Genomic DNA, 16,913 nt, shown 5'->3' on the forward strand with positions numbered 1-16,913 from the left:
GGCAATGCTCGCGGCGGCGGCGACGGCGGCGGGAGGTTCGGTTGTCGCCCGTTGGCCGCGCGGCGCCGCGCTCGGCAGCCGCCATTGCAGGTCAGGCCGCGGGTGGGGGGCGCGGGAGGCCGCGGGGAATGAGGCCGGAGGCGGGAGCCGGGGCGAGAGCGCGGAGGAGCGGCCAGCTAGGGAGCCGGGGCCGGGCGGGGCGCGCGGCTCGGGGAGAAGAATGGCGAGCGGAGGGGCGGGGAGCGGGCGGGGGAGGGGCGCATGCGGGGCCAGGGAGCTTGAGGGCCGCGGGGGCCGAGGCTAGCCCGCAGCGGGCTGGGGGAGCTTGGGGACCCTGAGCTTGGACAGGGACGGAAGGAAGGCAGCGAGCGAGCTGGGCGGAGTGGGAGAAAGGTGGAAAGACTGGCGGAGCGCGGGCGGAGGACGGAGCAGGGGGCGGCGCGGGCCGGATCCTCGAGGTATGTGCGGGGAAAGGGGCTCAGTCCCCGGTCGGGAGGCCTGCTGGAGTCGGATGGACCTGGAACCCAGAAAGTAGCGGGAATGGCAGAAGGAGGCTCAAATGGGGGGTTGGGCGGAGCTGACAGAAATGCGAGGCTTGTTCCAGGGGACATTTATTTTAAATCATGGTGTTGGGGGGGGGGGCTTCTGGGAGACAATATTAGGAGGGTGGTTGCAAAGTGATCTCGGGGGCTTTGTGGGTGGAGTGGAGCCTAGGGTCAAGGAGGGTGGTGGCCTAGAGAAGCGGGACTAGGAACAATTTTAGATAGTCGAATTGAATGGTAGAGGAAGGTAGTTGAAAGAGGATTTTTTTGGGAGGAGGGTAAAGGATTTGAAGACCGGTGGGGGCCCCACATGGAAGGAAAAGCAGTTTAAATAAGAGTCGGGGTAGTTTCTTAGGGAGGTAGATGGTGGATTAGACACCGTGGTAAAACAGTTCCAATAGTAGTCTCGGATAGTTTGAAGGGAGTTGGAGAAACGGGGGGAGGGGGGCTTCCAGAAAGTGGGTGGGCTTACAAGTAGAGTCTGTCTAGGCGAAAGAGTGGGAGGGGGACCAAGGGTGGAGGAGATAGAAGAAAATGGGAGAAGAATCCAGCCGAGAGAGGACCTCCCTTTCAACTGCAGCGCGCGCTCGCGCGCTCCGCCAGAAAGGGTTGGGAGGAAGAGGCAGTGATGCCAGGAAGTGGAGGAAAGGTTGAAATGGGGTGGCAGAGTAGCAGAAGATGGAGAAAACCGGAATAACTCAAATCGACCGAAGCCATCTTTTCTACCCATTGTCTACAAATAACAGTAATTGATTCCCTCCAATGGAGAAAGCCTACCACGTGATGGGAACGTACCACGTGTGTGCATAGTGTCTAAACACGTTTGGAAAACATTCTTCACTAATTAAAGTTCGGAAGCATTCAGTTCCATCTTCCCTCCACAGCCCCTTTTGCAGGGGAACAAGTGTCTCATTTAAAGTAGTTTAGTCTTTAACCCTGCCAAGAGACAAGGCACCCTTAGAAGTTAGGATCAAACATTCCCTCCAGTCACAGAACCACCATGACACTTGGTAATAAAAGTGATTTGTATTCAGTCATATATAAAACGTCCTCGGCTGTTCATTTAGCAGAAAGACACAGAGAAGTAGTTGCCATGTTTAGAGAAATGACCTAGAACAGCTTAATTCTGAGGCAATTTGGTAAACCCTGATTTTAGTGTTTGAACTGTTCTCCAGTTAGAAAGTTGACTTGATGACCTCCTGTTTTTATAGGCTATTTTTATTCATTGTAAACATTGGCAATGTGGGTATTAGTGATAGTCTACTTGACATATACTAAAAAATATGTTTAACTTTTTTATACTTAAAAAAAGTGAATTTTAAAGTGTAGTTTTGGAAAATTACAAGAGATTCCATTTAAAACAGGGAAAACCAAAAATACTCGAAGAACTAGTGCCTATCTTGTACATTGATTTAATCCAGCAGAAAAAGCAAAGGACAACACTAGCTGTTTGGATATGTTATAATGAACTTTTTTCCAGACAGGGTTTCTTTATGTAGCCCTGGCTGTCCTGGAACATGATCTGTAGACCAGGCTGATAAAATGGACATTTATAAAACATTGTTTAGTCCTAGAAAGTTTTGTATGTTGTTGAATCATTGAGTCACAGTCCTTTGTTTTTCTACTTGTATGATTAGGTATATATCATACCACATATTATTTTGGGAAGTTACCATTCTGAGGGTCACTTATCTCTAAGATATTAGTAACCCTGTAATATGTAATGATATAGAGAGCAGAGGATGAGAATTGAGTTTGGTCAGATATTAAAATGAAATGTCCTCAGTCCTCATGACCTCTCTTCCTCATGAGGGGCAGAGATCAGGGTATAATTTTGAATCCTGAAGGTGGCATTGAATTTGACTTTTAAAGGTTTCGAAAACCTAGACATGGATAATAGCTAGCTTAATTGTTAACTACTTTGATGTATTAGCTTGAATTATTAGCTACTTTCAAGACAAGTTACAAGGTTGCTTGCAGTTTTGTAGGAGAATAAGGCCAATTGCATATCTTGAAGTACTGTATGAGAAGGACCGTACTGTGTAGTGGTTAGTGTCGCATTGCCTCTACTTCTTAAAGCTATGTGATCAGTTGCTTAACCTTTAGCCTTTCTAAACCTGTTTCCTTGCCATAAAGAGTGTGATGACCATGACAGGATAAAATGAGATAATGCAGTAAACATTCCGAAGATTAGCGACATAAACTCTTTTTATTGGTAACACTGCTGCTTTTCCAAACAAGCCAAAACTCAGGCCAACCTAGAAATGGTCATTGTCTCTTAATGTTAGAATGAAGTGAGACTAAAGACTCAGAAATTGATGCCTTACAGAAAAATGTCTTTGTGGTGTTTTTGTTTTTTGTTACTACTAACAGAATTTGGCTTGTTACAGGTTAAGCGTTACTCGGTTCACACAAGAAGGGCTTCAGATTTTGGAATATTTGCATTAACTTAGCAGATGAGCACATTTAAACTGATAAAACTGAAAACTTAAAATTTGATACTAATAAGTAACCTAATATAAATTAAATTTTTCATATTTGGAACCATTTCATGTTTTAGAGGTGTTATACTTGGCCTCCTCATCTTTTGTAGTTTTTTTTCCCTCCTGCCTAGTCTCAAGGAGTTAGGTACAGATTAAGATGACATTTTCTTGCCCATTTTTGTTTTTAGAAACAGGATCTTTCTGTGTAGCTGGGCAGGAGCTCAGTCTTCTTGCCTCAGCCTCCCAAATGCAGGGATTCCAGGTGTATACCAGCACACCTGGCTTTTTATGTCCTTTTGAATAAAATCCACGCTCATTCTCCTGTCACCCCCATCGGTTGTGTCCCCAGTTCAGCACTTAGTTTAGCTCTTGGCTAGTTCTCTAGTGAGCTCAAGGAGCAAGCAAAGGAATAATAGAATTTAGATGCTACAGGAAATTTTAAGGCATGAAAGTATAATTTTAAATTTTACTAAATTACTAAATACACAAATTATATAAACATAATTATATCAGTACATAGGTGCATCTAAACTAGACTGACCCATAGAGCTTGAATTACCTAAATAGATTTAGCATAAGTTTTTACATTTACAGGCTTGGTGGGGCATAGTAACAGAATGTCCAAGCTGTGGCCCGTAGAATTACTATTTTCCAGGGTATTGCCAGATGTTTGCCAGTATTAATAGAAATAGTTCAGGCAAGGCCTCCTGCATCTGTGTAAAAATGTATGTCTTCAACTGAAGTCCCATGGGTAGGTAGGTATTCAAGTGCCACTTCTTAGTCCATTGTTGTGAATTCTTGTTTGATAGGAGACTATCCAGGAAACAGAGCATGCACTGAAAATACCTTAAATCCACATTGTCTATCTCATTCCTGTGGATAAAAGCACATAAAAATTGAAATGAGTTTTCAGGAAGTATGGTATTTTGGTACGTATGATGCATATATGCATACATAAATATGGAGGACAACCTTAGATGCAGTTCTTGCCTTCTGCCTTGAGTTCGTGTCTTGGTGGTTGTTCCACTGCATACCTTCAGGCTTTTTAAGGATTTTCCTTTGTCTTCCTTCTCATGAGGCCGCTGTTACAGGTGCTAATGCTGCATGTTTGCCGTTTTCATGGGTTCTGGAGATTTGAACTCAGGTGCTCATACTTGCATGGCTAAACCTACCTGTGCTATCTCAGTAGCTCCAGGAAGTAGGTTTTATCTTTAGACTATGATGTTCACTTACATGGCTTCCATGTCAGTTTCCTTAGACCATCTTATTTTGTTATACCTTGCACTCATCATCATATACCAACTGCATCTTCAGTCATCAAAGCTTATTTGAAAGAACTTCACCTGTGCAGCATTGGCCATTTACAATCCGTATATTACATACTTGATGAATTATAGTCAGAGACTTTCAAAATGCTGAACTTCTTTCTTTACAATCTAAAAAATTAGCTGTTCTCAATAGATTATGAGTCTAAACAATCTTGCATGTGTTATATTTAGTCCTGATACAAGTGAGTCATAATCTACGTGTTAGCCTGTAGTCACTTAATGTGATCTTGCAGTAGCTTTCCACTTTCAAGCTAGAACCTGAATCTCAGCCTTTTGAATTGGGATTGGTATCCTTTCACTTCAGAAGTGCTTTGGAGGCCGGACTTAATGCCACATGCCTTTGATACGTACGGTACTCTGGAGGTTCAAACAGGATTGCCAGTTCAAAGATGGACCTTCTCTCAAAAACCACTCAGGTTAGGGCCTGTGACTAGTCTTGTTATATGTACAAAGATCTTTGCCTTTGAAGTTGATAAATTGCCTTTTCTTGGGTGGGACCACAACCTGTTTTGGTCCAGAGACCTAACTTATTCAAGGTGGTACAAGTCTTGGTGCCCTTTTGCTGTTTTGAACAGCATTTAAATATATTGTCACTGGCTGCCTAATTTCTTAATTCCTTTTCATTCCTGCTGGCTCTTGGTTTTGTCCTCTGGGAAGGGAGAGTTAGGTAGTGATTTTTAAGTAACTAGATGTCCCAGTTTCCTGTCTCAGCTTTACTATCCAGCTGAATATGTACCATGTATGAATAAGTGACTTTATCTGTGTATGACCCAATAGCCTCAACTTCAAAATAGGAATAAGTACCTCTTACTAGAGTTGCCATGTTGATTGAAGATACCATGTTCACATGTAGATAGTGAATGGTCCATAGTGAAAATTCAAAATATGTTAGCTGCTGGCTGACTCAGTGTTTTTGGTGCTCTGGAAAGAGGTTCTGTCATCCTACTGGAGGTCTGGAGTGATGATAACCAGTAAGAAGCCTATTAAATGACATGCTGGAGTCAGCTATAGTCCTAACTATCTGGAGGCTGAGGCAAGAGTATACCTGGAGTCCTAAGCCAGCCTTGGTTGTGTTGCAAGTCCTTAGCTTGAACGGGAAAAAAAAACAAAAAACGGGAAAAAAATCTGGTGTGTTTTTGTCAAGTTTGAATACAATTATAAAACCTGTTGACCAATTATATCACAGTTGGTAACACTATATATTGTCTCATTCGAAAGACAACCAGAAGTTGTAGCTTTGGCCCCCCAATCCAGTCTCCTCTCTCCCTGAATGGCAGTCACAGAGCAAATGAAGCTAGATAGCATCAGCTTTTAGGGTACGCAGAATTGCCACCAGGTGGCACTGTTATATAATGTAAAAGTATAAAGAGTGTTTTCTTGATCTAAGTGAAAGATGGTCACTAGTTGAGAGTCACATTAGAATAGCACATGCCTTTAATTCCATGACTCAGGAGACAGAAACAGATGGATCCTGAGGCCAGTCTGTTCTTTACAATACCAGGATAGCCTGAGTTATATAGTGAAACCCTATCTCAAAAGAGAGAAAAGAAAAGAAATAACCTTGTGATTTGCTGGAGTACACCTGAGTGTATCATCCGTCTCACTGTTGTCAATAGCAACTGTACTCTGTGTGTTCGGAATCAGCAAGAAAACCTAGCCCTTTAGGCCTTGAAACATTGAGTAAGGTAACTCAGACCTAGAAAGACAAATATCATATGTACTCACTCATAAGTAGCTTTTAGACATAAAAGCAAAGAAAAACCAGCCTACAGTTCACAATCTCAGAGAACCTAGATAAAGAGGACCCTAAGAGAGACATACATGGATCTAACTACCTGGGAAGTAGAAAAGGACAAGATCTGAGTAAATTGGGAACATGGGCACTGGGAGAGGGCAAAAGGGGAGGGGGGAATATATAGCTCAATAAAAACAATTGAAAAGTGCCTGCCACACACTGGACTGGAGTGTACAACTCAGTTTGCAGTGTTGCCTAGCATGTATGAAGCCCTGGGTGAAGTCTCTAGCAATACATAAGCTGGAGGTAGAGGCAGGAGAATCAGAAATTCAAGGTCATCTTCATCTACATAGTGTTCAGGAACAACCTGGTCTAGAGATCCCTTCTCAAAGGGAAAAGGTACCTATCACACAAGTAAGTGATAAATATTAGTTATAATTATTATTGCCCTAAAGGTGTTTTTTCTTTTTTTTTTCCTCCAGTTTTTCAGTCGCTTTTTTAAAGAAGGAAGGCTCATGGTGCAAATTGTTATTTCTAGGTGAGTATGTTTTAAGATTTTACTTAGCTTGAGTGCCAGGGGCTATACTGGTTTCACACTGTTCTGGAAGCATTAGGGTCCTCAGGTAAATCTTATATAACTATTTGCATTAAGATCTCTATTTCAGTTCTCAGCACTGCCCAATTTCCCAAGCACTTGTATTCATCCCAGAGTTTCTTTGGGCCTCTAATGGTGGTATAGGTGTAGGACACTACTCATCCTTCACCACTCAAAAATATTGTAACCACCAGCCCTTTGCTTGCAGTGCGGGGGCTGGAGGCCTGGCAGAATGGGTGCTGATGGAACTACAGGGGGAGATCGAGGCTCGCTACAGCACCGGATTAGCTGGAAACCTCCTGGGAGACCTACATTACACCACTGAGGTGAGGGGGCTTTTATTCCCTACCTTATGCCTCAGTAAAGCAAGCTACACCGAGGTGGTGCTCCCAGGACCCAGTGTGAGGACTTTCCTCAGGTTTGTTGCTCGAGGTTTAGCCAGTCTGTAGAACTGTCTGCTTGCTGTCCCACCACTTTCGCAGTAGCAGGGCAGTGGAGCCTTGGGGAATCTGCAAGGGTCCTAAAAATAGAAATGCTCTTTACTTGGGGCTAGAAAGAATAAAAAGGGCATAAGGGTGGATTGTCCAGTGCAGTTTTTTAACAGTGATAGAGCCAGATTAGGGGTTGTGAGGTGCCACCATTGCTGCCAAGAGCAGCTTTACAAGGCACCTGAGAGGAATGGCCTTGCCCTCAACCTCAGGCATCTCCTTCTTCTTCTGCCAAAGGGAACCCCTGTGCTGATCGTGGGGCACCACATCCTGTATGGGAAAATCATCCGCCTGGAGAAACCTTTTGCAGTCCTTGTCAAACACACTCCTGGGGAGCAGGACTGTGATGAGCTTGGCCGAGAGACTGGCACTCGGTATTTGGTGACAGCACTCATCAAAAACAAGATCCTCTTCAAAACTCGCCCTAAGCCTATTATCACCAACGTCCCCAAGAAAGTATGAAAGAACCCCGGATTTTCCTTAGAGAGCGGCCAACTCCTTGGACTCGTGCTCCATTGCCACCTCGAGGACGGCTGGACGGTTCCCTGGGACCACAGGGAGGACCTGCTATGAACACAGGCCACCCAATGGGCATGAACTCAGATCCTTTCCTTATGGCAGCAGGTTCTCTTGGGGGGAACCTGGCTCCATTTCCAAGGAATCCAGCTTCTTTTCCAAGTTCATCAGGCTCACTGGCTTCAAATCCAGCACACTTTCCTGCTGGTGCTCGTGACCCAAGCATGGCTTCTTTTCCAAGAGGGATGAATCCCACTGGTACAGGTGCAGTTTCCTTCCCAAGGCCAGGTGGCCTTTTGGGACCGGGACCGGGACCAGGACCGGGTTTAAACCCTAGAACAGGGGGTCTTCCAGGCCCAGGACCTATGTCTAACCCCAGATTAGGAGGCCTTTCAGGCCCTGGTCATATGGCCAACCCAAGGGCAGGTGGGCTCCTGGGAACAAGTCCTGACCCCAGAAGTGGTGGCCCTATGGGCCCTGGATGTGCGCCGAACCTGAGGGCAGGTGTTTTAGCCTCTGGTACTGGTCCTCCCAATCCTAGGCCAGTTGGCCTGGGCCCTGGACCAAGTCCTAATCTGAGATCAAGCTTTTTAGGTACAAACCCGGCTCCTAGGTCGGGTATGTTTCCAGGCCCAGGCCTGGGGCCCAATCCACGAGCAGGTGGCTTAGGTCCAGGCCTTGGGCCCAACCCAAGAGCTGGTGGCCTAGGCCCAGGCCCAAATCTGGATACCAGGGCAGGTGGCCTCATGGGTACAGGATCTGGTCTTAACTTAAGAATGGCTGGACCTCAAGGCTTAGATCTTGCTCCCATTCTAAGGGCAGCAGGTCTTTTGGGAGCAAATTCAGCTTCTGGAAACATGGGCACAAACCCACCTACCATGACAAGAGTACCTGGCCCCATAGGACCAAACACAGGTCCTAGCTCTCGAGGAATTGGCCTTCCGGGGCCAAATTCCTCTGCCATGTCAAGGGCTCCTGGCCCTTCAGCTCATTTCTCAAGGCCAGGTGGCCCAATGGGGGTAAATGCTGGAGCCTTTCCAAGAGGGACAGGATCAGGAGGACTGAACCCAGCTGCCTTTTCTCAGTCTTCTGGCTCACTGGCTTCAAATCCAGGTACCTTTCAGAGGTCTGCTGGTCTCCAGGGCTCAAATCCAGCAATTTTCCCTAGAGCCTCTGGGCCACTAGGTCCCAACCAAGCAAACTTTCCAAGGGCCACTGGTCTGCAGGGTCCAAGTCCAGCTGCCTTCCCAAGGTCTGCTGGCCCATTAGGCCCGGGTCAGGTTGCTTTCCCAAGGTCAGCTGCTGGGCACCTGGGCTCTTCTCCAGCAGGCCCTGTGGGTGTCAACCCAGCTCCTTTTGCAAGGCCAGCAGGAACCCTGGGTCTTAACCCAGCTTCCTTTCCAAGGATGAATGGCCCTGTAACCAAGACTTTGGTCCCATTTCCTAGGGTAGGCAGCCTCCCTGGTTCAAATCCAGCTGCTTTCCCCAGACCTGGGGGCCCAATGGCTGCGATGTACCCAAATGGAATGTTACCCCCTTAAATACCATTTTTCTTCCAGGGCCACTTGGTTTTTCAAATACTGTGGTTCTGGTCTGAGACTGTCTCTTAGATAAAGGAGTAGATCTGGAGCTACAGTCTGAAGAACATAGCTGGGGCTCAAGTTCAAATGAGCCTTCTTTTTCCTCTGCTTTTTCTCTTGACTGAAGGCAAACTATTTGTGAGACACGGACTATGACAGATCGAATGATCCTGACTCAAGAAAAAGCATCTCTGGCCTTCTGGACGCCTGCTGTGTGTTGTCCCACAGCTTTCTGCCCCTCGTTTCTTACTAGTTTCTTGACTTGTTCTTGTGGACTTTTCCTCAGGGATGCACTGGCCTGCAGGTCCTAATTCCCCCGTTCACCACTGGAGAATTTGCTCACTTGCTGTCTAGTGATGCTGCATTGGTGAGCGGACCATGCTTCAGTAACTCTGGCCTGGTCACCCTGGACCTGGTCATGTTCTACTGCCAGACCTTTCCCTGGGGGCTTGAACACAGAACGGAGAGGTGGACACTCAAGTCACAGATCCACACATTTCTGCTTGACTGGACCTGCAGCTCCTTTCTCCTGGGACTTAGGTGCCAGATTTAAGGCTCCTCTGATCATCCAGCTCCCTCTCCACTGGTACTCCCAATCAAAGAACCTCAAAACTTAAACTGATGTGGATGGGAATTGGGGAATTAGGGTGGGGGTGGAGGGATGAAAGGGAGAATCACTGTGCTTTGTTCGGCCTGATGTGAAGGATGGTTGGTGTTTTTCCTGCATTGTCTCTTTTCTTACTGTTTCTTTAATAAATGGGATGAGAGGGCTGTTGGGGTCATTCCATTTTGTTCTCTCTTCCACAGTGGGCACGTTTAACCTCTGCTTGTCTTTGTTTTGGTGCGACAACAACCTTATATCCAACATGCTTGCATTTGAACGGTAAGCTTTGGTTTAGCCGTCACTCTTCTGTTTCTGTTTTGTGGAGTAATTGGAGGAGAGCTGGCATTTTTTGGTTGGGAGACTGCATCTGATCGTTATTTCATGAGCCTGAGAGTCACTGATACTGCGTATGCATGAGCATTCACGCATGTGCCGTGTTAGGGTGGCCTAAGTGACTTAATTCCCGAAATTGATGCAAGTGTGACAACTTGCCCAGTTTTTGAATTTTTTTAAATCAGCATTTTAATTGTTTTTAATATCTTCCCGCTTCCTTTTTTTTTAAAAAGATTTATTTATTATTTATTTATTTATTTATTTATACATAAATAGGCCAGAAGAAGGCACCAGATCTCATTGTAGGTGGTTGTGAGCCACCATGTAGTTGCTGGGAATTGAACTCAGGACCTCTGGAAGAGCAGTCAGTGCTCTTAACCACCAAGCCATCTCTCCAGCCCAGCATTTTAAATATTTGAGTGGTGTGTGTGCACTCATAATGGTTTTGCACGTCTGGGAGTCAGAGGACAGTAGGGGCTAGGGCAGTGGTCATCTGCCATGAATCCCAAGGATTGAACTCAGGTCATCAGGCTTGGTAGTAGTTTCTTTTACTCCTGGGCCATCATCTTGCTGGCCTCTTATTCTACTTCTGAATTCTACTGTTACCATTTCTACCATTAGTCCTTTTAAAACTAGAGTAGGAATCAGGTTTATTAAGTACAGGAGGACATAGCTCTGAGATTCCAGCGGTTTCTTTAGATCTAAACTTCTAACCTCATGTGTTGAAGACTTGGTCCCCAGTGAAGCTCTATAGTAGAGGTAAGAGGTGGATTCTTGGACATCGGTGGAGAAACAGCTCTGCTGATAGTCATGGTGTAGGAGGCTAATTGGTAAGTGACGCAGGCTTTAGGCAGAGCACAGCTGGAGAGAGTTAGTCATATGAACATAGCTTGGAGAGGTGTGTTGTCCCTGGCTTCCTCTAGCTCTGTGATTCTCTGCCTCGCCATGTACCCAGAACAGTAAAGTGATAGGACACCAAAAGTGTGAGCCAGGTGAACTTTCCTCCAGAGCTCACCTGGGTGCTTTGTCACAGCGATGGACACACCAGCATTGTGGAAGAGTTTTTATTTTGATAAGTTCAGTAAAAAAAATTGTTGACCTGAAAACAGCAAAAAGCTAATCTCCAAGGACAATGAAAACGACGGCGTTAGAAGCAGCCGCTCATGGTTGCCAGCAACAGGTTGGCAGCTGCCTTGTCACCAGAATTGTTTGCATTTCATGGCATCAGGGTTTGGTGGTGGCCCAATAAGGCCAATTTAGCACTAACTGTGGGGTCATTGAGCTCCTTTGAGAGAAAGGTGGCTAGAACCAGTGGTGGCTGGTACAGGCACACCATCAAGCTGCCATAGCAACATCAGGAATACAAGAAGCACCAGAATGGCACCTGCAGTCAACAGAGGTGAGGGTGGGGGAGGGGGTGGAAGCTCAGGTCCCTAATGGTGCTGCTGCACAGCACTCTGAGCAGTAGAGAAGCCAGAAAGTGTGATGCCCCATCCAGCTCAGAAGATGCTATTACTCAGTCTTCAAACTGACTCAGCCAAGTCCAGCCAAGATGAGGTTGAAACTCTTGAAGGCCAGTGTTAAGAGGAGCTTACAGCAGCCAAGGTTTCAATCCCATGGCCTTTAGAGAGAGCTACAAGAAAGGCACTCCTGAGCCAGAAGTTGGGGGAGTATGATCCCTGCCTTGGGGAGCACCAAAGCTTGGATGGTGAGGAGCTACAGAAGACTTGGCAGAGTAGAGGACTGAGCTGGTGGAAGAGCTAGATAAGAGATCAGCATCAGTGCTGGTGAAGGAGTTTGCCTGAGACCTGCAGGACCTCACTGAGGAGCATGCCATTAATTCCAAGGAGAGACAGATCTTTAAGGACAAAGGAGTGGTACAGGAGGAGGAAGGTGTGCTGCAGGGGAACGTGAGCCTGGCGGGTGAAAAGTTGGCCAAGAAGAACGTGGGACTGTGGAAATAGCCCTAGCACCTGCTTTGTACCAAACCCCACCATGCAAGTGGTCTTCACACAGCAAAACCTTTGCTCTTTGGTAACCAGATAAGATGGGGAATTGGAGAGGAACGGACTTGACACTTTCCATGTGAACTAGAGTGATAAACCAATGGTCTCATGAGAATTGGCAGAACTGGGTCAGCCTGCAACTGTAAGTTCAGCAGGGCCTCAGCTTCTCAGTATTTCACACTCAAGGAGATGGTGACCTTTAAGATGACTAAGCAGAAAGGGAAGAAAGTCCTCAGAGTGGTAGTGCTGGAGGATGACATATAGCCTCTTAAGCATTAGACTCAAAAAAAGGGACTTAGGTTCCATACTGCTGAACAAAGGTCAGCACCAATTACCCAGAGTGGAGAGGTGGTCCTGGGTAAAGAGGAGCCAGTATCTCACTAGATGATGCTGGAGTAAAGAACATAAACATCAGCAAGGAGGATGACGGGAGTGGAGCTCTGCTATCAGAGTCCCAGAGGTGCAGAAGGAGAAGGCAGAGTTAAAGCTGCAAAAGTGGTTGCGGGTGGGTGGGAGAGGGACATTGGTTGTGGCACCTGCAATGACAACAGCATCAAGAAAGATGGTAGCAGAAGGGTCATCCTGAGAAAGGGGTCCTGGGAGACTTCTGCTGCACTCTATGAGGATTTCCCACCTATGATTTGTCTGGCAACCTGGAGGAACAGGAGCAGCTCCTGGATTTGAGTTCAAGGAGGGTCATATCCTTAGAATGCTTTCTAAATACGTCAGGGAAAACTTGAGCTGGAGCATGGCCAGCCTGCATAAGCAGTAGCGAGTTCTCAACAACCTCCTCCATTCCTGGACAAGGAGCTTCTTGTGAAAAGGCTAGTCACAGCCCCATTGCTACATAGTGCAGTACAGAGTATGGCCCCAGCATGTCACTCCTAGCCATGTACAGCACTGGGAACAAGATCAATCACCATTAAGTACAGACAGTAAAAGGACTGCATGGCTTCATCTAAGACTTCAAGGAGAAGGATGGCTATAAGTCTGATGTTAAGGTTGTGAACTTAGATGGCCTAGGCTAGAAACTCAAAGGAGGTTTTCCAGAAGCAAGGTAGACAGAGCAGTGAGCAAGGAGGCTTACCTGAAGATGAGCTCCCGCTGCACACCTCTGCAGAGTGACTTTGCTTAAGAGGCAAGAGGCCCATGCATTGTGCTCAATGGCTGTGATAAGAACATTACCACCAAAGCCCCCTCCCTTCTGATTCCCTCCCACCCTTAATGTTAAATAAAGTTCCCTCCTTGTTTAAAAAAAAGCAGGTAAAAATAAATATGTTTACAAATTGTAGAAGTAATACAAAAGAGGCTGAAATTTCCAATGAGGAAAACTCAAAATGAGTCTCATTGTATAAAGGCTCTTCCCTTGCAAGAAACAGGGATACAGCTGTAGACCCAGTTTAGTTTTGCTGCTGGAAAACTTACAAAATAAATTAGAAAATCCAGTCGAGGTCAAATGTTGTAAGCTCACTACTGTACCTGCATCTTTAATCTGAGGAACGTCGACCACAGTGCAAGGCAGAGGAGTGACGGTAGGGCAAGCAGTGTTCGTCCGGAGTCCACTGTCCTGTGCTAGCCTTCAAGTAAAAGCTGAAGAGAAACACGCCTTGTGGTTGACTGACCGGATTGCCTCCATTGCAGAAAAGCCCAGAGCAACAGCCTTTAACAAATGGCTGCCGCTTCCCAGCCGCCATTGGTTGGGCTTGACATCAGTCAGCAATTTTATTGGAAACTTGAGGTCTGTGTGCTGTGGCAACTGTTAGCTACATCTAGAAAACCCTTGCGTTCATGAGAGGAAGGGAAATGCCAGGGTTTGCCCATCTGTGGTTCCGAGTGCACTTCATTCCTTTGTAGGAAGCACCTGTGTACACCGCTTTCCACCTTAGTGTTGGTTCTGAGGGGTTAGCTGGCCCCTCTGAGAACAAATGTTTGGAACAAGTATAAGCACCCCTAAAGTCAAAGGCTTAGTCACGCTCCCAGGTTTTAGATCCAAAAGCCAAGTCTGCTCTTGATTTCAAAACAATAAAAAAAGCTTCTCATCACTCCCCAAAAGAAGCAGGAAAATCAAGCAGCTCAGCGTGGTGAGAGGTCTGAAGATTGTTGGACCAGTTCCAGCTCCTAGTTTGGTTTCCGGACTGAAGAGCAAACGGAGTATCCATTACCTGGCCATAGGATTCCTTAGAGAAGCCACTGAGGAGAATGGATTGTCTTAAAGTTGACCAACTTGGATTTGAGGGTTCATTTGGGCAACACCAGAAAGCTTTCCACTGGGGATGATTGTCGAGAACGGTTATCTAAAAGTCACACATGCCAACCAGTTGCCACGTTACTGACCAGTTCCGAGATGAAAAACTGTGATCAGCAATGGTATTCTTTCCATGCATGTAGGGGGCAGCCTTGTAAGTCTTGTAAGAGTTTGTTCTCTGCCACGTGAAGAAGCTTCCCCATGAAAATGAAGAGGTAACTGCTGCCCCACTAGAAAATCACAACCAAGAACAACTATGTGCCTTTGAAGGGAATGAAATATCAAGTAGGATGTCTGGCCTCAGATCAGAGCTGAATTTGAGAGGAATTCAGGTATGAATGAGCCAAAATAGTAACTAAGACTTCTCTGAACACATTGGGTTTTGAGCTTCCTGGTGAATTTGATCTCAGTACAATGTCTTGACAATTTTGAAACCCTTGTAAAGTCTGAGCAGTTTCCAATTGGAGCACATTCAGTCCAAGGCTTCTGTGGTTTTTTAGCACCCCGACAATCTGTCCATCCTGTCAAATTATTTTTGTAAGAGTTGGGAGCTCAGGTAGCCCAACCTGGCCTTGTACCTCTGATCTCTTACATCTACCTTCCAAGTGCTGGGATTGTACCCATGACCAAACTTTCCTTTATAATATGCACAAACACCACCAAACGCAGTACTTAACCCCTGGGGGCTTGGTTTATCCCTGGGATGTTTTGATGTGGAGTGGAGTATATTACATAAAGCACCATTTCTTAGACCCTGTTTTCTGATCAAAGATCAGGCTTCCCAGCCTTGTTATCTCAGGCACAATCGTAATGCATTGATGGCTAATTAGAGGTTGGGGAAGGGGATACTAGCTGGCCAGACTTGATGGGAACTTATCTTATCCCTCGTGTTTAAATAGGGTAGGAGGACATTTTCCTAAAGTCTGTCATTGCTTGCTTCTGTACTAGAAGCTGTCACAAGATGGAAGTTAGCACTTGGTTTAGCCCATTTCTGGACTCTCTGTAGTTAACAGAAGGAAGTAAAATCTTCTCCGAGATCACTGCCTGTGCAAGGGCAAGCAGACCTAGCCTGAGAACAGACAAGTCCATCTGCCTTGCACCTGAACAATCAGTGCTGGGCTTCGAGAGCAGAAGCTCCGCAGGCCACACCACAGTCACAGTTCTTCGCATTTCAGGTTTGTCCTTTCGGCCATGAAACTAGAACACAACACTCCCTGCGCCCTCCCACCCTGTCTTTTCCATTCCCTCCCCTCCCTTACCCATTGCACTTGTCCCACTTTACTTAGGGGTTAGATCACACCTCAGCGAAAGCCAGGCTGTACTGCTCTGGCTTCTTCCCACACCTCCGGGCAATAATGGCCAGGTACAACATGAGGAGGGCCACCCAGTAGCAGCCGTACAGGATGGCCCCGGAGACCAGGAAAGCTAGCTCGGTCTCACTGAACAGGTCCTGACAATAAGCTGTGTATGCTAGGCCACCTAAAAGAACAGCTACCCAGATGGACACAGGGATTAGGCCAATGAAGTTCACGACAATGGTTTTTCGGCCAGAAGTGCCCCAGCCAGACTTGTTGATGGTAGCAATGGCAAAGATCTTGGCTGGCAGGAGGCTGGACATGTAGAGAAGGGAGTAGAGAGACATGAAGATCATCTCTGCATTGCCTCGAAGGAAGCAGGCATAGGTAGCCTTGATAATGCCCACCAGCTGCACCGTCAGCAGGAAGAGGAGAATGTTCCAGATGCGACCACGGTAGAAAAGTTGTATGACTGTGGCAATGAGGAAGAATGGGAAGAAGCCTGTGACCACTGATTCGTAGGTCATCCAGAGGTGGTGCTTATGGAACCACAGAGAATTATAGAGCCATTCCCGGAAGTAAGACTTGCTCCAGCGGGTCTGCTGGTTGAGCCATCTGAGGTACTTAGTGGGGGTCTCTGTGAGGCACTTAGAGCGTGCTGTATACTTAGTCCGGTAGCCAAGACTCAGGACTCGGTTGGTAAGGTGCCGATCATCCCCAAAGCTGCACTTGCTGCCTAGGAACTTCTGGTGGTACCAGTCCTCCAGGAACTGCTGGAGGAGGCTGTTGCGGTACATACCCAAGGGCCCACTGATACACTGCACACAGCCAAAGTAGGACTGGCAGGCCCGCTCCACATTGAAGGCCATCCAGTACCTCACACTGCTCAGGAAGGAGATCCATGAATCATACTTGTTGAGGATCTGTAAGGGGACAGAGATGCTGTGTTCATCTGAGGCCTTTCCACCCTGAGTTCTACAGCCTACTGCTCACAATCCTGGATGTTAGCTGTGAACTTACTAGAACGGAGGAATCTGAAACTCGGAGTGGTCATATAGAGCCTCACTCTCCAGCTCCAGCCACCTTTACACCTGCACTGACTCCCGGTTAAGATGCCCCAGGAGTCAGTGCCTGGTCTTAGAGAGGCTTTGGTGGTTGGAAAG

At 46.6% G+C, this 16,913-nt stretch overlaps 3 protein-coding genes across 8 annotated transcripts in view; 2 read left to right on the forward strand and 1 right to left on the reverse strand.

The window, feature by feature from the left end:
- Has3 (hyaluronan synthase 3) overlaps positions 1 to 16,913 on the reverse strand; it is a 40,618-nt gene that overhangs the window by 916 nt on the left and 22,789 nt on the right. For 3 of the 6 annotated variants that reach the window (XM_075977105.1, XM_075977106.1, XM_075977104.1), the window contains exon 4: positions 11,255 to 16,673. In XM_075977105.1, coding sequence (XP_075833220.1) covers positions 15,750 to 16,673 — 924 coding nt within the window. In that variant the 3' untranslated portion in view covers positions 11,255 to 15,749. Of the gene's footprint in view, positions 1 to 2,701; positions 3,899 to 7,032; positions 7,204 to 11,254; positions 16,674 to 16,913 lie in introns of those variants that run through there. The other 3 variants (XR_012910956.1, XR_012910957.1, XR_012910958.1) reach the window with 3 other exon arrangements.
- Positions 12 to 7,633, forward strand: Chtf8 (chromosome transmission fidelity factor 8). The gene is made up of 4 exons (XM_075977108.1): positions 12 to 90; positions 6,571 to 6,626; positions 6,892 to 7,009; positions 7,409 to 7,633. The coding sequence occupies exons 2-4, from the start codon at positions 6,604 to 6,606 to the stop codon at positions 7,631 to 7,633; spliced, it is 366 nt and encodes a 121-aa protein (XP_075833223.1). The 5' UTR covers positions 12 to 90; positions 6,571 to 6,603.
- Positions 7,630 to 9,228, forward strand: Derpc (DERPC proline and glycine rich nuclear protein). Its single transcript, XM_075977107.1, has one exon. It carries the CDS (start codon positions 7,630 to 7,632, stop codon positions 9,226 to 9,228), a length of 1,599 nt encoding a protein of 532 aa, XP_075833222.1.

This window comes from Microtus pennsylvanicus, chromosome 6 (assembly GCF_037038515.1).
Source record: "Microtus pennsylvanicus isolate mMicPen1 chromosome 6, mMicPen1.hap1, whole genome shotgun sequence".
NCBI lineage: Eukaryota > Metazoa > Chordata > Mammalia > Rodentia > Cricetidae > Microtus > Microtus pennsylvanicus.